At 34.9% G+C, this 22,076-nt stretch overlaps 3 protein-coding genes across 3 annotated transcripts; all 3 read left to right on the top strand.

The window, feature by feature from the left end:
* Positions 1-424: 424 nt before the first annotated feature.
* LOC124824028 (NAC domain containing protein 50-like) lies at positions 425-10,659 on the top strand. The gene is made up of 4 exons (XM_047296383.2): positions 425-907; positions 1,098-1,387; positions 1,684-1,896; positions 9,753-10,659. The coding sequence occupies exons 1-4, from the start codon at positions 673-675 to the stop codon at positions 10,401-10,403; spliced, it is 1,389 nt and encodes a 462-aa protein (XP_047152339.1). The 5' UTR covers positions 425-672; the 3' UTR covers positions 10,404-10,659.
* Positions 10,660-12,053: 1,394 nt separating this feature from the next.
* LOC124824019 (uncharacterized) lies at positions 12,054-15,955 on the top strand. Its single transcript, XM_047296369.2, has 2 exons — positions 12,054-12,069; positions 14,446-15,955. Exons 1-2 carry the CDS (start codon positions 12,054-12,056, stop codon positions 15,732-15,734), a joined length of 1,305 nt encoding a protein of 434 aa, XP_047152325.2. The 3' UTR covers positions 15,735-15,955.
* A 1,086-nt stretch (positions 15,956-17,041) lies between these two features.
* LOC124824027 (NAC domain-containing protein 53-like) lies at positions 17,042-20,526 on the top strand. The gene is made up of 6 exons (XM_088097039.1): positions 17,042-17,348; positions 17,445-17,722; positions 17,810-18,160; positions 18,836-19,375; positions 19,457-19,574; positions 19,735-20,526. The coding sequence occupies exons 1-6, from the start codon at positions 17,198-17,200 to the stop codon at positions 20,133-20,135; spliced, it is 1,839 nt and encodes a 612-aa protein (XP_087953165.1). The 5' UTR covers positions 17,042-17,197; the 3' UTR covers positions 20,136-20,526.
* Positions 20,527-22,076: the final 1,550 nt, after the last annotated feature.

Below are 22,076 nucleotides of genomic sequence, written 5' to 3' on the forward strand. Positions count from 1 at the left end.
AAAGATTTAAAGTTGTACAAAAATAAAAGAAAAAAAATAAGTTTATAAGTTTGAGGAAGTAAGTATAGACATAGTTTGACTAAAAATTATTGGTGTGAGGAGAAACACAATCCTCATTTGGTCCTCAAACAGGATGATAACAATGACAAGGATGGGCCACATATATGAAATGTGGATGGTCCCAACTTATTTCCTCACATACAATAAAAAGAAGTAAATTATTTATTCACTTCCAATATCAAAAACAGTAAATAGGTAAAAGAGAAAAAAGAAAACCCAATCATGCGGTTTCCCAAAAAGCCCTATTCAATCCATATTTACATTTAATTATTTATTCATATGCAGTAATGTAATCCAACTAAAGAAAAAAAAATCCAAACAAAAGAAGAGGGTTCATTATTTTTGGGTTGTTGAGTTTCAAAAGAAACAGCAAGACAACATACAAACACAACCTTAATTTTCATTTTGGGAGAAATTATTAAAGAAAAAGAAATTAGAAAATCTAAATCCCTGGAAGCCACGAAGTGTTAGAATTTCTTGTCATTGAAGGTACCTTCTTTTGTTGCTTGACCCTCAATCAAAGACCAATCTTTTCCGTTTGGCATAGGGAACTTCAGCACTGAAGCCCTAATCACCATATCCATCCCCCTTTGCTCCTTCTCCTCCAACAGCATGGGTCGGGAAACTGTGTTCCTTCCAGCCCCACCAACCACTACCACCACTATAGTGAATCCAGTGGCAGCACCAGCTGCACCACCTACCTCTCTTGCTCCTGGTTTCAGGTTTCACCCAACTGACGAGGAGCTTGTTATCTATTACCTCAAGCGCAAGGTTTCTGGTAAAAGCTTCCGATTTGATGCTATATCTGAAGTGGACATATACAGGAGCGAGCCCTGGGACCTAGCTGGTCAGTCCCTTCTCCTAAAAAAATTATTTTTCTTACTTCTCTTTGCTTAAATTTGGAATTTCTACTGTTTTATTTTTATGGGTGTCTGTTTTGTTTGGTTTCTTAGCTGCTTCACTTTAATGGATTTTTTAGGTATTTTCAGTTTTTCTGATGTTTTTATTTTTGATTACGGGGTTGAATGTGTGTCTAGATAAATCAAGGTTGAAGACAAGGGACCAGGAGTGGTATTTCTTTAGTGCATTGGACAAGAAGTATGGAAATGGTGGAAGGATGAACAGGGCTACCAACAAAGGCTATTGGAAAGCCACTGGAAATGATCGGCCAGTGAAGCATGATCAAAGGACTGTGGGGTTGAAGAAAACTTTGGTGTTTCACAGTGGGCGAGCTCCTGATGGGAAGAGGACTAATTGGGTCATGCATGAGTACAGGCTTGTTGATGAGGAGTTAGAGAGGGCTGGGACTGGATCCTCTCAGCCTCAGGTGAGATTATAGAATTAATTTTAGAAATTGAAGCCTGAGATGACCCCAAAATGTATGAATTTGTACTGTTTACATGCTGCAACTGGGGTTTCTACCTGTTTTCTTAAGGAGATTAGCTTAGTTATTTTATGTGGTTCTCAAACCAAAATTGTATTTATGACACTTAGATGCAGGTTTCTAAGCTATGTTCTTTAGTAAATGTCAAAAGAATAGTTTGCTATGTACTGCACTATGGACATTGTTATTGTGTCACACATGTTAATAATTTTTGTGCATTTCTCTTCTGGATGGAGAAGGATGCGTATGTTTTGTGTAGAGTGTTTCACAAAAATAACATAGGACCTCCAAATGGGCAAAGATATGCACCCTTTGTTGAAGAAGAGTGGGATGATGCATCTGGAATGGTTCCAGGGGCAGACCCTGTGCATAATGGCTCTATCGCCCACCAGCCACGTGTTGAAGGCAACAATGGTGTTTTATTTGCTGAAGGGAGAAATGGTGTTCTACAGGTTAGTTAGCTCCTAGTTCTTTGGGCGTCTATTATGCTACTAATGATTAATTTTTGGATTTATGCTAGAATAAATTTGTTGATGCTTACATTTAATTAATGCGCAACCGTTGAATGTTTATTCTAAAAACAATGTTATTAATGGTGGATGTTTATTAAAAAAATACTGTAATCAACTGTGCATGACAAAAGGGCAACATTCCACCATATAAATATGCTCCATTGCAGCTTCTAGTACTGTCATAGCAGGCTTCCTTTCCTATATTTCCTATGGTGATAAGCATACAATCTGCTGCACCATCCTAGCTCTGTTATATTTTTAGCCTTCCATGTCAAGGGGGACTCTTTATTCTTTAAATTCATTGCATCTTCCTTTCTGCCATAATATTTAGGAAAAAAATAGTAGAATTGATAACTGGTCCGCTTCAATTTAATATGTCGATTATATGTCAGTTGTAAATGTGCAGTAATAATGTTCCCCACTTTACTTCGAGATTTTGTCCGTTTTTATCCTTTATTCCCTTGGTGGATTCTTTGTCTTTTGTATTTCTCCACTTTCTTCATTGCCGTATTAATATTTTTTTTTCTTTTCTCCATAACAAAAAATATATATAATAAGTTATAAGGTATTTTAGGTATTTGTTGTATTCTCTTATATACATGTCTTTGTGTGTGTATATATATTGATTTAATGGATTTTGCTATTCCTTTTCTAATTGACCTAGATTTTGAGCACTGAAAATCAATCCATGCTCTAATACAGTTTTAGTAGATACTGTTTTTTGATTTTCAAGTGAAACAGCTATTCTTCTTTCTCTGTTCATTTAACTATTGTTTGAGTGGCACAATTTTTCATCTTGAACTCTGAATGTTCACCCAGCTTTCTGAAATAGGTGATTGCTTTTTCTAAGTTCTGTATTCAACATCAGAAGAATCTTGCAACATAAAAGCTTGCATTTTATAGATAAGCAATGTTAAAAAACGAAGAGTGACTCAGATGGAAAATCTCATGTTTGGTTTATCTTATTTCGGATGGTATTTCCAGATTTCCAAGAGAACTTTTGAGAAAAATGCAATTACTTACCCAACATAATTTGTTTCCAAACAGGCACCAAGTTCTGTTTGGGTTACACGTTGTGTATGTGGTTCAAATACCACTGGAACCTATAGTCAAAATTAGGAACCAGGAGATCCATAAAACATTATTTTTGCATATACTTTGGCCTTTGATGTTGAAATTCATTATGCTCGTTGTGGAAGTGGCATTGTGGAAATATGTGCTATTTAAGATTCTGTGTGAGATCATGGGATTCTTTAAACTACCAATTTCAAAGACAATGGAACAGAAATGAGCAAGCACTAATTTTAGAGTCCAGGTTAGCTTGAAAAACGGGTCAAATTGAAAGATCTTGAATTTGTGAGTACATTTGTAGGAAATAATCTCTTTCACTGACTTTACTCTTCTTTGTGAAGGCGTGAACCCTTTCAAGACAAAACAAGATATGGTTGTCACTTTTGTCCAAGTCCTTTGACTTAGTTGGGCATGGTGTTGCCATCAACAAAATGATAAAGAAGTTACAGCAAAGTTCTAACAGCAAAATGGTCATGGTTCGGCAACCTTAATCCACAAATTGGCCATAGAGGATGAATAAGAGAACCATTTTGCACCATTGGAATCAATTTCCAAATAATTTACTCTTCTTTGTGAGTACATTTGTAGGAAATGATCTGTTTCACTAACTATACTCTTCTTTGTGAAGGTGTGAACCCTTCCAAAGACAAAACAAGATATGGTTGTCACTTTTGTCCAAGGCCATTGAGTTAGTTGGGTGTGGTGTTGCCATCAACACAACGATGAAGTTACAGCAAATGGTCATGGTTCAGTAAACTTAATTCTTAAATTGGCTATAGAGGATGAATAAAGAGATCCATTTTCCTACAGTGGAGTCAATGTCCAAATATCTTTTTACAGTGGCAGAAATTTAAAAGCAACCTCTTTAGCACTACCAACAAGCCCAACATTGAGAGTCGTAATTGTGAGTTTTTGGCGCCTGTTAAGTTTTAAATCCTTTGAAATTTTGTGGTTTCTTTGTGAGGGTGTACATGTGTAGGAGTTAGGTTGGGTCAGGAAAAGTGACCATTGGGGAGGAATTGTTCCTTGATAGAAGGGAGAAACTCCATAAAAGGTTTGATACCATCTACATTTAGCACATTAAGGGTTCCACTAGTTACAACTTTGACTCTTGCATGAATAGATAATGTTTTTGCTGGTGGCACAATAAAGAAGCCTTAGGTGTCTCATCTTAAATTTCGTGAAATCAAGTTAACTAAATGACTTTAACAAATGACAGTGTTAGAGGTGTTGGTGTGGTTATATGTGTCAGTAACCACGAACTGGAAAGAGAGAGAAAAGAAAGATTTTTATTGAAAAGAACAAGAAATAGGAGAGCACTCTCTCCTCCAAGGGTTTCCCAACACAGATTTCTCCTTTTGCAAAGAGCTAATGCTCAATCTACAAAAGTGAACCTAATTCCTCCTTCTCACAACAATGTAGTGCTTGTGAATAGTGTTCTGCATACTGTTCACTTGACCTGCTAAACCTCGTAAAGCTAGACTCTAATATGATCTTAAAAAGTAAGCTTTAAACTTAGCTCAATTTCACAAAACCAACTTGTAATGTTGAGTTAGGTCTAAAACTCACTTTCAAAGATGATATCAAAAGCCTTAGCAAAGTCTGTTATGGCTATTGTACCACTTCTTATTGGATTTCTATTTGATCACTTACAAATATGTAGTCTCAGATTTTAGATGTCGAGTTCTTAGCATGAGGGAGTGGGTTGGAGATTTCACATTAACATCATATGGATAAATTATAGTATACAAGTGAGTGCAACCTTTACCTTACAAGTTGGTTGTGTGAGGTTGAGCTTAAAACCCACAGTTTTTAATAAATTTATTTATTATTCTCCTTTGTTAACTGTTGCAACAAAGTCTCTAACTACTGTAACAGCTCATTCTATTAGAATTTTCCCCTAAATGAGCTTTCTTTTTAACCGTGCATCCCCTTTGAAATAGAACCTTATCCTCATGGTTGAATTTTGGTAATTGTTGTTAAATGCTAGTTTTGTCCTCCAATGTTGCCTCTTCAAGTGTTTTTCCCTTCCCTCTTCATCCTCTCATTTCTTGACTTTCCAACATCACAATTTCTCCTTCCTTAGTGATTTGTTCACCTTCAACAGGATCACAATCCTTGAGCCCTTTTTTGGAGCCCTCTTGGCACCACTCTATCCCCTCCTTGAAACTTGAGATTTATACCTCCATAACATTTCCGTTAATCCCCCAAAGTTTTTTTCATAATTCACTGCTTCTTCAATATCAATAGTTACACTCCGTATTGCATCAAATCTTTTGGGTCTTGTGGATGCACACCTTCCTTTTAATGTTTTGATGTAACCCTGCAAGAAAATACCCCAACAATTGTTTATTTGTTGTAAATGGAGCTTAAGCAACCAACAACCCAAACTCCCGAACATATAACTCTTCACTTGTGTTTTGACTCAATGCTGCCAAGCTCTTATAGGTCAAACCTCTCATTCAACCTCGAAACCTCCTTAATAGCATTATAGTCAATTACTCCTGAGAAGGATTCCCAGAAACCTTGTGCCAATATTGGTATCAATTTACTGCATTTCCTTCCATACTGATGAATGCGAACTTCATTTTCTCTTTTGCTTCACCAGTTAAATAAATTTCACCCTTGTGATGCACCCCAATGGGTCGTTTTTCTTCAAAGGTATGTAACTCCAACTTCTTCACCCATGTGTGTGGAGCTTCTTCTGATTCATAAAAGGTCACCACCCCCATTTCTTTTGTTGTATTCTACCTTGTTTTTCCATCCAAATTTGTTAGCATCTCCTTTATGTCATTGATGCCTTCTACACTATTGTTTTTAGGAGTGTACTCTCCTTGATTGTTGGTTGTCTGCTTCAGTTTCTCTATTGCGGATTCCAAAGTTGAGAATTTGGCTTTGTCTTGATCCATTCATCTCCAATTTGGACTCAGCAGGTCACACCAATTTGTTAGGAACTAGGCATTGACAAGAATAAGAAAAGAAAGAATTATATTGAATAGAATGAAAGAACAAGAGATAGGAGATCACTGTTTCCTCCTAGGGTTCCCCTTCACAAAGGATTTCTTCTTTCATAGAGAGGTAATGCTTTGTCTACAAAAATGAACCTCCTTTCTCCCTCTTCTCACAACAAGTGTATTTATTATTCTCTTTTTCCGAACTATTCTAACAAACTTTCTAAGTATCATAACAACCTATTCTGATATACTATGGCTTTAGGCACAATATCTTTTCCTTACTAACAATATGATAAGGTATGGTTTGTAATTAAGTACAATTGTGATTGTAATTACTAAATTAGGGTGTTGATTATGTACAAAATTTATTTGTTTTGTTTCCTTGTTTACTTATTTGGGTTGCCATATTAAAAACTCCTGATTTGAAGGGGCTCTACTTAAGTATTCAAAGCCTACCTGCCTTCATTGCTTGATATGTTTTTTGGCACATTCAATGTGCCCTTAGAAGTGCAAACCAGCAAGGTAGCAGTATTAGTTTGACCTCTGCCATTGCCACTTCATCTACCATCAGTGGTGTATGTTAAAAAGGAATACTAGGGTTGACAACATTTTAAAATTAAATATTTTTATTATTTTTATGTCCAGAAAAAAATTGGGCTTAGAGGTATTTTTTTTTTAATTTGGGAGGAAGTGGTCATGGCCCTGCCACTGTCTACCACCTTCATGATCAATCTAATTGATGACCCTACTAGGAGAACTGTCTTGTTAAGATTGATTTATTGCTGAAGTTTGGTTGTCATCAAAGTACTGACATGTCGTCAATTGCATGAAGAGCTCCAACTCTTGTTTGGTTGTACTTCCTTTGTTGGTGTTTACAACCACATTCATTGCACGTTGGACCCTTGGCTGCTGAGTCTGTTTACATTGGGTATGAATCTAGAAAAAAGGGATACAAGTCTTATAATCCCTAGACTTTTCATGCCTTTGTTATTGTTTTACCATGGATGTAACCGACAAAGCTGTCTTTTACATTGGTCCTCGTATTCAAGTGGAGAGCCGTTAGGATACTAAGTCTCAAACATGTTACACTTTCTCCTTATGTAGGATAATACGGTAATATTGACTCCTTAGGAAGAAGTTGCTATTGAAGAATCAACTGCAGATCCTGAAGAAGCAGTTGCTGCATAGAACATGGGAAAAATATAACTACCAAAGGAAGCAGATAATATTGACAAATACTACCAGCACTAGTATCTAAGAAGGAAAAAAACCACTTGATATTAATGATTTGTTTGTGGAAAGAAAAGTGTTGTTGAGGCAAGTATCTATATCTCACTTTGTATGTACTAATAATACTTTTTCTGTACAACATTAGAGTTTTGTTTCAGCTATTGATTCTATCAGGATTTCCAAAACTGTCCAAGAGGCCTATAGGATGAAAATTGTGTTCAAGTCATGGAACATATGTGGAATTAGATGGATATACACTGAAATATCAATTTGATGGTATATTGGGTTGATACAAGGCAGGCTGGTTGGAAAAGGGTATATCCAAACAAATGGAATAGACTATGAGAAGACATTTGTTCATTTACAAAGATGAATACCATTAAGATTACTCTCTCATTTGTAGCTCACTTTGGATAGGATCTACATATTTATGATGTAAAAAAAGGCATTTCTGCATGAAGACTTGGTGGAGGAGGTGCATATGGGGAATTGGACCGTGACTAAAGGTTTGGTAAAGTGGAAACATCAACTTCCAGAGGATCACGTGGGAGTTTTACTATGATCTTTTGTGGAGACTTCCTTCCTTCCATCCTTGAGGATAAACATGTTTCCAAGGGTGGTTAATGTCAGAAAAGAAAGGTTAAAAAGGAAATTGTAATAGCTGCGGCCTGGCCCAACTGTATTGTTGGAGAGTACATTATGGTAGTTACTCTTCAACTACACACTGAGAAAATAATAAATAGTTGAGTAATCAATCATTCTTCTAACCAGTTCTTGGTAGCTCTGCTTCTGAATAAAAAAACTTTGAAATTCTTCATCTCAGAATTCCCTATTTTCTTCCATAGTCCTTTAAATCTGAAATTCCTAGAACTATCGAAACACCCATATCAGATTATGTACAATTTCAATTTGTGATTTTTTTTCCTTATTTCCTTGATTAGATTAGCAGCATTTCGGTTTATATCTGTGTATAAATCTTTAATGTTGCAATTAAGAGAAACAATTCAGTCTTTCCTCTCTTTTCTAATTATAAGCAGGGGTCTTGCATGTCTTTGTGCTAGGAGGTTAAGGGTCATGCTATGTAAAGACTTCTAAGGCTTTGGTACATTGGTTGTTGAAAATCCAGTAACAGAAAATTTTAGATGAGACAAAATCTGAAGTGTTTATGAAAAAGGGCCATTGGTTGAATCTTGAGCTCACTATAATCGTTCTTTGGATATATTAAAAAGGACTCTACAGTTTGTGTGTGTAATGGGGAAGGTTGTGAATCTGCGGGAATCATGTATTCAAAGTGTATTTGGTTTAGACCAAAGGATTCCCCAGGAAAAGAAATCTTGCTAACATTAATCATCATCATTGGGTTCGTAGCACCCTTTTAAGACTGGTTTCTAGATTTCATTATATTTCTTATTTGATTTGATTAAAAGTCTAGTGCTAATTAATGAGCTCTGGTCATATCGTATCATTGCATGTCATATATCAATCAATATTTTATTACTGTTCTTTCCTTCATTCCTTCACTTCCTAATTCCTGTAGTTTCAACATGAGTTACAGCCATAGTCACCTTTCTATCACAAATAACATTTGAATTGTTAGTTATGTTCACTTATCTTAAACTCTATGAATTGCATCTCAGTTATGTATGTTATCTGGTGTGATGTATCCAAGATGCCCAACTAAATCAGGTTTTGTTATGTTATGATCTTCACCTTTTCATTTTCTCTACTATTGAGCATCTTGTTGGATTTACATTCATGACTTATACACTGTTATATTTCTAATTGGAAAGCATGAGAGTCCAAAAGCTTCTATCCACATACATCTCTAGCTGAAGTATATTATTTGCAAAATGCATGATACTGGCTGCTGCAGATTCTTGATAAAAGCTGAGTTGACCCTAGGTTGAAACCTATAGAGATAGGGAATTTTTCTTTTTGACTTTACCATGTTTTGCATTGTAGTTTTAGCCTCACCTAGGGTGTGATACATGCCATTGAATTCAAAATCATTTGTTTTTCCTCCTCTCTGGATCGGAAGTTACTGTTATATGGTGATATATTTTATGGTTGGTGTAATTTCATAATCGTTGGTTTAGTAGTGTGTTGATGATGTTGTTGATTTTATTAGAAGTTTTAGTTTCTACGTTTCTTGGGTTTCTATCTGCCAACATTGATTCACTGATTTGGAACTTGGCTCATCAAATATGTATATTCAAGTATGTGTTTTAGTAGTCTTTCTTGCTTTTTAAGATTTCCAGTTTTAACAACATATTAAAAGACTCGGGACTCAATTGTGGATGGTGGAAGTTTATTTGTAATATCTTTTCGAGCATAGGCTGTGTTTTATGAAGAAATAGTTGAAGTTCTTATTGTTGCACTACAATGCAGCTTCTATTTTATGAAGTCTTGGTGTGTGACAATTGTGGCAACCCTTCACTCTTGAAAATCTTAATCGAGGATCTGAAATTTGTTGATCTCAAGTTACTGATTCTGTTTTGTGTACTGTTCCTTGGTTTCACATTTGGTTGTGTTCTATTTCAGGACACTCAATCCATCAATAAAACTCCATTTGATGTGAACAAGCTTCCTATAGAAACTCAAAATCTTCTAGCTGTTTGCAAGAGAGAAAGCATGGCTGAGTATCCATCTCCTGAAAAGGATGATAATAATTGTAAGCAAGTGGATGAGTACCCTTCACCCCAAACAGACAATCCAAAACCCTTCTCTCTAATATACAAACGAAGGCGGCATAACTTGAACTCCAACCACTCTAATGTTTCTGGAGATTCAATCCGAACTGGTCAGGATCCATGCTCCTCTACAATAACTACTGCAGCAACAACACTCCCAACCACCACTGCTGGTGCCGACACCACCAACTCTGCACCAAAAAAGCATTTTCTGTCTGCACTGGTGGAATTTTCCCTGCAAGAGTCCCTTGAATCTAAGGAAAGTCTTGCTTTGATCAAGGCACCGGATTTTGATGCCGAAAACCTTGAGTCATCCATGTCTCCAAGCTCTGCCAAGTTCATCAAGAACTTGCAGAATGAGATCCATAAGCTTGCAGTCGAAAAGGAGACAATGAGGTTTGAGATGATGAGTGCTCAAGCGATGATTAACATTCTCCAGTCTCGTGTTGACGTTCTCAGCAAAGAAAATGAGGATTTGAAGAGAATGACCCAAAATCCTTAGACATTGGCAATGCATGCTCGTCTATCAGTTTAAGTTAGTTACAGCTGGTAATGAAGCTCGTTGTTCGGGACATTTTATTTCTGAGTAAGGATTTTAGTTCATTTCTATGGCTAAACTTGTCAGTGTTACAATTCCAAACTTGTCATCGTGTATCATATGACTTCCAATTTCCCATTGTCGTGACAGTGTCAGTGTTAGTTATTGCTTCTCTTTATTCAATAGATTAGCACCTCAATTTGAAGCTGAAATTTTATGACGTTCGTTCCATTGAGTCTTAAGGTAGTTGCACAAATCATATTTCAAGTGATCAGAATGCTTTTTAGTCCCTTTTCTCTTCATATTTTCCTCTTTTTATTAAATGACAGGTATCTTAAGATTTAGAGGGCTTAACATTAAAAGTTCACATATGATTTTTGCATCACACAAAAACTTGTGAAAATTATCTTAAATGACTTTCTCATGCATAGTATTTAGAGAAAATGTAAAGTGAATTAAAACTACTACTACATTTGTCATGTGTCGGGCCATCACAACAAAAGACGAAATGGGATTTGATAGAAATCCATGGAGCAGCTCCCCATTATTATCATTCAAGGAAAATAATTGAAAAACCTGTCTTTTATTAATAGATTATAAATATTTCTAAATTTATGTGCACATCATCAACAAAGGTAATCCTTAAACAGGTTATTTCACTATATTTTGTGAAATACATTTTTCATCATGACCTTTATAATTATTTGGTAAAAGGGAAAACATATGTATTGATTCATATCTTTGTGTTTTTTTTTCTTTTACTTTTGGCTATTCTAGCACAAAAACAAATGATAACAAAAACAGCTTCAATGTAGTTTTAAACATTATAAAATGAAAGTAATTATAAAGTACAATAGAAAATTTTAACCTTATACACTCATATGGCTTTCACATCAACTAACATTAGTTTAATCAACATACTTAACCCTACAGAGATCATCAGTTTGGTTCATAACTAGTTTATATATTTCATTAACATTCAAACTAGTTTACTTATATTTTAGTTATTAAAAGTTTACTTATATTTTAGAAACTATCTATATACATGCCTCAAACTAGCTCATAAAATATCTTACCAAACACAAAAATAAAAGCTACCAAGAGTGAAAAAAGAAGAAGAAAGAGAGCATTAGTGGATATGAATGTCATAAACCATATTATCAAGAAAACAAATTAAAATGCAGGGTCATATCAAAGCATGAACCAGGAGCCAAAGTACTAATAAGAAAATCTGATATGAGAAAAAAACAGATAGAAAAAGTTGATGAAGGAGGAGGAACTATACCCAAGCTGTAGACGTGACTCGTAGATAGAGTTTCTGTGTTTGTTGATTGGTTCGTTTCTTGCTGGATGCTTGTGTATGTTGAATCAACTTGAAGAAAAAGTGAGAGTATTTTGTGAGTTCAGTTTGTGAAAACAAACGAGAGTGCCGAGTGAAAAGATTCAAGAAAAAAATTCTGGAATGGTCTTTTTATGTGCTCTGTGATGAGTGCTGAGTGTTGTGTTCTGATATCAGTTTTGAAATAGTGTTTTCGTGGCTCAGTGACTGTTATCACATGAAAAAATAAGTAAGAGACATAAGACTGTACCTGCGGTTCATATGTATATAGGCTAATGAGTGGCAGAAATGGTAAGAGAGTGGCAGAACAGTGCAATGTTGGGCTAGAAAAGGAAACCATGGGAGACACTGGAAGGAGAAATACCATGCAAAACATCAACATTTTCTTTGTTTTTTGTCTCTGTTTACCTTTTCATAGTTCAACATTTCAGCATTTTCACAAATGCAGAAAGGTTTAACAGTATCTTTTTCGAAAAGGACTGTTTTAAACAAATCACATAATTAAAGCTCGATTAAAATATAGTAAAATATTTTTCTTACTTGTATTTTCGTAAAGTATAATCTCTTTCTTTCTGCATATGTTATTGTTTTTGTACAGTACCGGACTGCTAAAACATAAAGTGGTTTATGTTTTTTGCACTTGATGTCATAGGAGAGATAGAATATGTTCTGTGAGCATAGAGAAGTATGATTTCTATGGAAATTAACTGATGAGCAAATGTTTGTATACGAAAATTTTCAATTAAAAAGGAGGCTAAGACATTATAATTAAATTTGAAATTGTTCAACTGTGATATCTATATCTTGATAGATGCAATAAAAAATTAAAATTTATCACTTTGTGTATCTCATCTTGGAAATTGATTAAATAAAATATAAGAAATCAATAATTGTCAAAGCCCAGTAACTAGGTCCAACAATGACCCTATTCTGAGATTGTTGCTCTCTCTACACCACTAAATCCTCCATCCACCATCCATACCTAATTTGTCCTTCCAATTTTACCTTCAACGGATGTTGATATACGTCAACGGATATGATCACATCCGTAACCTAAAAACTAAAAAAAAAATAAAAACATAACGGATGTGACACATTCGTTTAACTAATAATAATATAAAAATATTATAATAATTAATTAAATAATAATATATAAATTAAATTAATAATAATTATTTTACTAAATAAATAAAACTAATTTATTTATAATTATGTAATAATTTTTTTAAAAAATTAAATAATATTTATATATTAATTTAAAATATAATAAATTAAATAAACTAAAAAAAACTTACTGTGACACATCTAATAACATAAAAAAATTTATAATAATTAATTAAATAATAATATATAAATTAAATTAATAATAATTATTTTACTAAATAAAATAAAACTAATTTATATATAATTACATAATAATTTTTTAAAAAAATTAAATAATATTTATACATTAATTTAAAATATAATAAATTAATAAAAAAACTTACAGATGTGACACATGTGTTACTTAATAACATAATTTTTTTTATAATAAATAATTAAATAATAATATATAAATTAAATTAATAATTATTATTTTATTAAATAAAATAAAACTAGATTATATATAATTATATAATAAATTTTAAAAAAATTAAATAATATTTATATATTAATTTAAAATATAATAAATTAATAAAAAAATTCAACGGATGTGTCACATCTGTTGAAGAATTTTTTCTTCAACGGATGTTGATATCCGTTGAAAAAATGAGGTGGGGTGTAGGATATTTTAAATATAAAAGATAGTTTTGGAATTTAAAAAAAAAACATGATGGTGCAGGGAGGTGGTGTACGGAGTAATCTTCCTATTTTGAACATGTCATTAAAATAAAATAAGGACACTTTTTCTGACTCCACCCTACATAAAATAAATTCATTTTACTTTTTTTTAGTGTGCAATTTATTTATTTTTTAATTTTCATTTTTTACTTTCAGATTAAATAATTTGAAAATATTTTAAATTGTATAATTTGGAAGAAAAAAAACAACTTTGATACAATTTAAAATTCAGTTAACTTTTAAATTATATAATTCAAATTTAGCTTTTGGATTATATAATTTGAAATTTATTTAAATTTCAATCTGACATTTATTTAGCTTCAAGGTTGTATGATCTAAAAAAAAATAACCTTTTGGATTATATAATTTAGAAATCATTTTTAACTTTTGAATTTTGCAATTCCAAAAGATAAAATGAAAGTTTTCTTAATATGGGACATAAGGAGGTGCAGGAAGAAAATACCTTAAACGAGCTTGGATATTATATATTGGGTTTTTGGAATGTGAGAGAAATGGAGTAAAATCTTCCCTATCTTATTCTAAAATCTGAGAATGTATGAAATTAAAATAAAAAAAGTTTAGTTTCTTTATTGATGAGTGTAATAGACTAACCTTGGTGTAGAATTTTGGTGTTATGATTATGTTTGGATAATTATAATAATATTTTATAGGCATAATACCCAATTTTGTCCCCACTTTGGTTCGGAAATCTCAAGTTAGTCCCTTTATAGAAAAGTGAGTTGAATGGATCCTTACTTGTAATTAATTGACTCTAATGAGTCCCTTCCGTTAAATAGAAGGAAACGGAGTTAGTGGACTGGTGATGTGGCAGTTGTCTTTGGTGAGGTGTCAATACGCAATTGTTTGCCATCCCTTCCACTATTCGAAACCCTTCTTCTCTGTTGCGCCCTCAACCACCTTCTCCTCCCTCCAAACCATTCCCTCCCACCAAGAAAAAATCCCCAAAACCCATCCCACAACAACCAAACCCTCTCTTCAAATCCCCAAATCTCGAAGATGCCAAGAAAATCTTCGACTCCATCGCCAATTCCTCCAAAGACCCTCGCTTTCCCAATTCCCTCCTCCACTCCTACGCCAAAATCGCCACCTCCACCTCCGACTCCGTCAAATTCCTCCACCACATCACCAAAACCCTCCCTTCCTTCTCCCCCGATCATTCCACCTTCCACATTCTCCTTTCCCACTCCTGCACCAACCCCGATTCCAATTCCAATCCCAATTCCAATTCCGCTCTCTCCGCAATCCACCAAACTCTAAATTCAATGCGCGCCGCCGGCGTCACTCCGGATGCCGCCACAACTGATGTTTCGGTTCGCGCCTTGTGCTCCGCCGGCCACCTTGACCATGCCGTTGACTTGATCAAAGAATTCGCCTCCAAGCACTGCCCTCCGGACACCTACACCTTCAATTTCCTAGTCAAGCACCTCTGCAAAGCTCGCGCCTTGTCCACTGTTTACGCCTTCATCGACGAAATGCGCGAAAAATTCGGTGTGAAGCCTGATCTTGTTTCCTACACTATCCTGATTGACAATGTGTGTAATGGTAAGAACTTGAGAGAGGCAATGAGGCTGGTGAGTGTGCTTCATGAGGAAGGGTTTAAGCCTGATTGCTTTGTGTATAACACCATTATGAAAGGGTATTGTGTGTTGAGCAGAGGGAGTGAGGCGATTGAGGTTTATAACAAGATGAAGGAGGAAGGGGTGGAGCCTGATCTTGTTACTTACAACACTTTGATTTTTGGGTTGTCCAAGTCGGGGAGGGTGGTGGAGGCGAAGAAGCTGTTGCGTGTGATGACGGAGAAGGGTTATCTTCCTGATGAGGTGACTTATACTACATTGATGAATGGGATGTGTAGGAAGGGGGAGGCTCTGGCAGCGCTGGCATTGCTTGGGGAGATGGAGGGGAAGGGGTGCAGCCCCAATGAATGCACATATAACACACTGCTGCACGGGTTGTGCAAGGAAGGTGGTTTGAAGCTTGATACTGCTTCCTATGGGACATTTGTGAGGGCACTATGTAGGGATGGCAAACTATTGACACCTCACCAAAGACAACTGCCACATCACCAGTCCACTAACTCTGTTTCCTTCTATTTAACGGAAGGGACTCATTAGAGTCAATTAATTACAAGTAAGGATCCATTCAACTCACTTTTCTATAAAGGGACTAACTTGAGATTTCCGAAGCAAAGTAGGGACAAAATTGGGTATTATGCCTATTTTATATTTTTTTTTTAAAATTAATTGTTATATTTTATTGGATATATGTTAGTAATAGTGTTAAAATTATTAAAATAGAATGTCACACTAAATATCTATTTATATATTTTTTAATAATTAAAAGAAGAATTTCATTTATAAAAACTACTTCTGTTATTACGTATTTGACAGATTCTTAATTCAACTTTGTAATTTTATTTGTTCAATTAAAGTAAGAAAAACAATTTAAAAATTAAAATTTCACACCAACTTAATTAAAACTAACATTAAAAGTAAAAAATAACTTTAATCACTAATAGATTAAAAGGTTATACTAAGTTAATTTAGGTTTGATTATTTAAAATATTAGTATTTGAATAATTAAGTGAGTTAATATATTTTGAATAGAAATTTAAGTAGTTATTTGTAGCAGAAGTCAAACCGTAATCTCTCATATATCATTTATAAATCCTCACTTTGCATGCTTGTAGAGTTCTATATATAATTTCATCTTTACTTTGTATTCCAAACAAAATACAAAGATTTGATTATTCATCATGCATACTGTTCCATTAGTCATTGTTACGATAGAACATTCATAGTTTATTATTATTTAAGCAAGTTACTTATCTTAGTTTTGTGAGTTTCATATAAATCAATTAGTCTAACAATTAATTCACTTATTATTAATATTTAAAATATTTTATTCATTGATTTATATTATTTTAAATAAACTCATGTTACACACAGCTGCGATTAATTGATCTTATTCAAAACACGATTTTATTTTCGTAAGTAACAAACATGCTTGTATATACACAACAATACTCACCACGTTAAGATCTGCTAAAGCTTATGAATGTTAAATATATATTATTTTACGTAAATTAGTTAGCACTATCAAATTTAATTCAGAAATTTTCATTATTTGTGACAGATATACTACTGAAAGGGTTTCGTTTTCTTTCTTATATTGGTCGTAATAATTAAACATATTTTTTTCCCTAAATCATTATAATGAAAAGATTAAACAAGAATTTTCATACAACACTGGTTTTTTTGGTTCTTTCTCTTTTGTGTCGATGCACTGCACAAGTTGACATCAGTGAGCCAATTCCACTGTGCCACCTGTCCAACCTGCACACACTTAGCACGTGCCATCATAGAATCTACCATTGTCATTTCTGTGCACATTCCAACCACCTAGAACCTTCTTCTACTTCTCTTTCTTACTCACCCTATTTCATACCAAAACCCAAAATTTCTCCCATTCATAATCCCAATTCTCCCTCTTCACCAATCATAAACGAGAGCCCTAATCCCCTGTTATCTTTCACTCTTTTTCTCTCTCCGCGATTCATCTCTCTTGAATCCAATCCATGGCACCTATGGGTCCCGGCTTCCGATTCCACCCCACCGACGAAGAGCTGGTGGTGTTCTACCTGAAGCGCAAGATCACCGGAAACCTGTCCCGGTACGACCACATCGCAGTGGTTGATGTCTACAAGCTCGAGCCCTGGGACCTTCCCCGTTAGCATTTTGCCCTTTTCTGTGGTATCGAATTGTTAGCAATAGGGTTTGGTTCCAAAGATTCAAAGTGTTTCTTAACTTATTTCGGTTTTTCAGCTCTGTCGAAGCTCAAGACCAAGGACTTGGAATGGTACTTCTTTAGCGTGCTGGACCGCAAGTATGGAAATGGCTCCAGGACCAACCGCGCCACCGAGAAGGGCTACTGGAAGACCACGGGAAAGGACCGCCCTGTGGCCCATGGCGACCGCACCGTGGGGATGAAGAAGACCCTCGTGTACCACATCGGTCGAGCCCCACATGGCCGTCGCACCAATTGGGTCATGCACGAGTACAAGATGCTCGATGAAGAATTGACTCGTGCTGGCACAGTGCTGGTATATCTCCTCTCTATTTCTTTTTTGTCTTTGATTTGCTGTTCTGTTGATACTTATTCTAGGTGAGACTTTTTTTTTTGGGAGAAGGATGTGTATGTGGTATGTAGGATTTTCGAGAAGAGTGGTGCTGGACCAAAGAATGGGGCCAAGTATGGTGCTCCCTTGGACGAGAAGGAGTGGGATGTGGATGAGGAGAATGAGCAGAAGGAGGTGGTTGCCTTACCTGCGACTGCTCATCGTGTGGTGGTTCCCTTGACGGAGATTCGTCCTAACGTGGTTGCTCCTCCTTTGCCCGCGACAGCTGCCGTGGCTCCTCCTGTGGTAGCAACTGGTGGTGACTTTTGCGATGGTATTGGGGTGGCTCTTCCTTCGGTAGCAACTGGTACTGATTTTTGGGATGATATTGGGGCCTTTTTGGAAACTAACGACCTTGACGGGGTATGTATTCATCGTGTTGTATTTGTGTCCCAAGTAATAGGGTTGATATGTGAGGAAATATTCTATATATGGCTTGGGATAATTTTTTGTTTTTCCTTTAAATGGACGGATTAAAGGATTTTCTATTTGCAGGTTGGATGAGTTCTGGTTGCATGGATTAATGTTTGTGTTACTGTTTTATGTTTGGATATATTTTTCCTTGTCGGCTGTGGTGTCTTTTTTGTAATTATTTTCTTCTCGGACTGTGTGCAGGTGTTTAATATATCAATATTGTTGTGGGACCTTTATTTGGGTTGCTCTAATGTTGTTTGTGTTGTCCTTTACGTAATCTCGATTGGAAGAAGTCTTCTTGGTTTCAGTCCTTTTGAAGTTGGTATGTAGTATATATCGTTGGGCACAGTTTTGATTTCCCCCTAGAGGATGCTGAAAACATTTTAGGAAAACGTTGAGTGTGAAGTTTAGTATGATTTTGGTGCACACAGATTCATGTAGTTGTCATTCACTAGTATGTAGTCCCGTCACTGGTTTTGTCAATATTATGGCTTTTCTATAGAATTTGTTTGGTTATTTATTCGTAAAACATGTCTGCGGCTCTTAGTGTTTTTTTAAGTTGGTTGGGTTGTTTTCTCTGAATGACTTGGTATTCTCTAACTAAATAATGTCTTCAATATGCAGGAACTTGATTTGAGTGATATGATTGGGGGTGTTACTTTTCCATCACTAAACTTTCATCACGGGGAGTGTAGTACCTACGCTGAAAATTCCCAAGAACTCATCAAGGATCAGGAGCCATTGGCGGGCACCTTTGGAATTTCTGGGCCTGAAAATGGCCAGACTCTTGATATGCCTGAGCAACATGATATGGGCACAGGTTCAGTGAAAGATGAAGACAAGGGTGAGCAGAGCGAAATTGTGAATCTTCTCAATTTCAATGATGCATCGGATAATATGGATCTGGATCTATATTTTGATGCCGCCCAGAATCTTCCAACGGCTGATGATGAATCATTCTTGGAAACCAATGATCTTGCAATTGGGAATGAGGATGATCTCATTGAGGCTGATCCTTCTGCGAATGATATTATGCTAGACAAGTATCTTCCACTCCCTGACGATGACGATGATGATATTTGGAAATATATATCGTTCGATTATTCTCAGGTTGCAGAGAGTGAAAACTCTAATTCCAACCAAGGATCACCTTTAACCCAGCAGGTTATGACCGACTCTATCTTTATAGTCATTTGCCTTGTAGGTATTATAGCTGTATATTGAACAATTTTGGGTCATTGGCAGACTGTAGGGGGAGAAACAGCAAATAAAGCTGTGGTTGGTAAGCATGATTCTGAAGCACAAACTAGCAATGGGGCTTTTTTGGTGCAGAATACAGAGGAGGCAAAGTTAGCAGCACCAGGTAAAACTGCTGTTCACCTTACATCCTAGTTCGTCAAGGTTTTCTTTTGATGTGTACTCCCGTGCTCATTATAGCTTGTAAAGTATGATATCCACTCAAAATGTTATATTCTCAATATATTTTTCATTAACTTAAGGATTTTTTTTTTTTTTTGTGGCAGGAAATACAAATCCATTTGTTAAGCAGGCCTATGGATGGTTAGCTAACATCCCTGCTTCACCTGCACATGCTTTTGAGTTTCCAGCAAAGGACATTACTCTTGGGATTGATGGTGCAGCTCAGCCTTCCCATCCAGCTCATATAACTACAGGTATGATCAGCATAACAGACATTACTTTTAGAGGCAATGCGATGGATTGGCCTATGGGCAAAATTGGAGGATTTAACACTGCAATGTCTACTGAGTTTTCTCAACCGGACGTTAATTGTGCTGCCTTGATACCTGTTTCTGGCAAGACCGCATTTGTATTGTCACATGGCTGGATATTTTTGACGGGTTTCTCAGTTCTTATTCTTTCACTTAGTTTCAAGATTGGAAGCATCATGTATACTGGTAAGTAACTACAAAAAAGGTTGGACACTCCAGAATAAGCTGCAGTCATCAAGTATGATGTAGTGTTTTATGGTACTCACTGAATGACTAGGATCTCGTGACTTTGTAGATTTGTTTATGGACCTTATAGTCGAACTGATCTATGCATTCTTCGTGGTAACTTATTCTCAGAGTTCCATCAGATAGAGTAATACCGTCTTCATTCATACGATTCCTTAGATATATTATTGTTACATACTTTTTCCATAGTGTAATAGATGCAAAGTTTTCTGACTGGTAGAGGCGGTCCATTATTTAGTTAGATGAACATGTAATTTCATTCACGTATTGTATAGTCCGGAGTGGATCCTCTAGTTACAGTTTATGTTCAACCTGTATTTATACATCTCTTTTCTGTTAGACATTAAATGCGTGTGGGTTTATTTCATGTTCATCATGGGAGCGACAGATGTAAATTTTACATCATTTTCTCATGTTAAAATGTAACATGGGATGATTACTTCACGTTTTATATTTACGGAAACGGTGATGAGTTTTTTCATGATTAATTTTGACACCACGATTTTGCAAGAAATTTGGACTCGATTTGAGGTTTAATTTGGTAGATAAACACCAAGTTTCAATAATTTATGACCATAATAAATTAATGAATTTACTGTGTATTTTCATACAATCCGTTGGAACAAAATATTAGGGAAGGAGGTTGCAATAATTCACAAAGGATCAAACTTCTTAATTGTTATTAGTATGAGTGAATCCGTTCATATTTGAAGAGTGAATCCATCTATACATTTAATTTAGTGTTTAATATTTCTTTAGGATCCGTTTGAATGTTGTGTTTAAACCCTTACAATGATTTAATTAATACTATTATTGTTGCTGTTGGTTGAGTCTTGAATTACATATATATATATATATATATATATATCAACGCACTCGCACACACAAAACAAATTAATTTTAGGCAGTTTGCTATCATATTGAAGGTAGGAGAATTTGTTTGCGAGATTGAATATTTCCTAAATTGAAAATTGAAGGATTTTCTATTATTAAATTTCGTTTCCAATAGGGAGTAATCTTATTTTGTTTGTCGGGTGAAATATGATGTATAAGCAGTGGGTTTAAGTGGACATTTTATTATTTATTTATATTCAATTTTGGAAATGTAGATCAAAATTAGAGGTTTGATTAAAATAATAAATTGTATTAATGCAAGAGTTTAAGGTACGTTCTTTTATAAGGATTGGATTGATTTGAACCACCCTTCCTACTATGGTTCTTCACCATCAAGCATTAAAATAGATTCTGTAGTGGTTCCTACATACTCATCTATCATTCTGGAACTCACCTCAAATGGGTATAAGCCAAAATACTCCACACTACTCATAGTCTTCATTTTAACATGATATTAAAATAAAGATATTTTTCTAAAAATGACATCTATCATTCATAAATCTCTTCACATGAAAGAGTAATCTCGCTAATCCATTCTCGCTATCGCCTCTAAATCCATACAAACGACCATAATAAATTTATACCAAAGAACATAGTCTACAAGGAACATGGTATCAATTTTTAATTTACGACAACTTTCTCATGAGTTTATTTTTTTAAAAAAATTTATGCGTTTGCTTTAAAAGAAGTTACATGATAAAGTTTTTAATATAATTAATATGAATAATGAAAATTTGAAATAGATTCTCATATCTTTTAATTGATCTCAATTAAATTTTTATTTTTGAAAATATAATATAATTTAGTTTTCTCCGTTTTAATTTATGAGTTAGTTTATAGTTTTTAATTTTTTTAGTTTTTTCAATTAAAAAATAATAATTGACATGTGCTAAGTAGGGATGACAAAAAAATCCACAGGTATGAATATTCACGTATAAAATCCGCAACGAGCAGACCGCTTCTAAACCGGTCGGAGGTAGGTAATAAACTATCCA

Source organism: Vigna umbellata, chromosome 8 (genome assembly GCF_029865625.1).
Source record: "Vigna umbellata cultivar VRB3 chromosome 8, Vumbellata_1.0, whole genome shotgun sequence".
NCBI classification, from domain to species: domain Eukaryota; kingdom Viridiplantae; phylum Streptophyta; class Magnoliopsida; order Fabales; family Fabaceae; genus Vigna; species Vigna umbellata.

Coding starts and splice junctions, on each gene's coding strand:
- LOC124824028 (XM_047296383.2), top strand. CDS start 673: ATGGGTCGGGAAACTGTGTTCCTTCCAGCCCCACCAACCACTACCACC. Junction 1,388..1,683: donor CTGGATCCTCTCAGCCTCAG/GTGAGATTATAG, acceptor TGGATGGAGAAG/GATGCGTATGTTTTGTGTAG. Junction 1,897..9,752: donor GGAGAAATGGTGTTCTACAG/GTTAGTTAGCTC, acceptor GTTCTATTTCAG/GACACTCAATCCATCAATAA.
- LOC124824027 (XM_088097039.1), top strand. CDS start 17,198: ATGGCACCTATGGGTCCCGGCTTCCGATTCCACCCCACCGACGAAGAG. Junction 19,376..19,456: donor GATCACCTTTAACCCAGCAG/GTTATGACCGAC, acceptor GGTCATTGGCAG/ACTGTAGGGGGAGAAACAGC. Junction 19,575..19,734: donor GGCAAAGTTAGCAGCACCAG/GTAAAACTGCTG, acceptor TTTTTGTGGCAG/GAAATACAAATCCATTTGTT.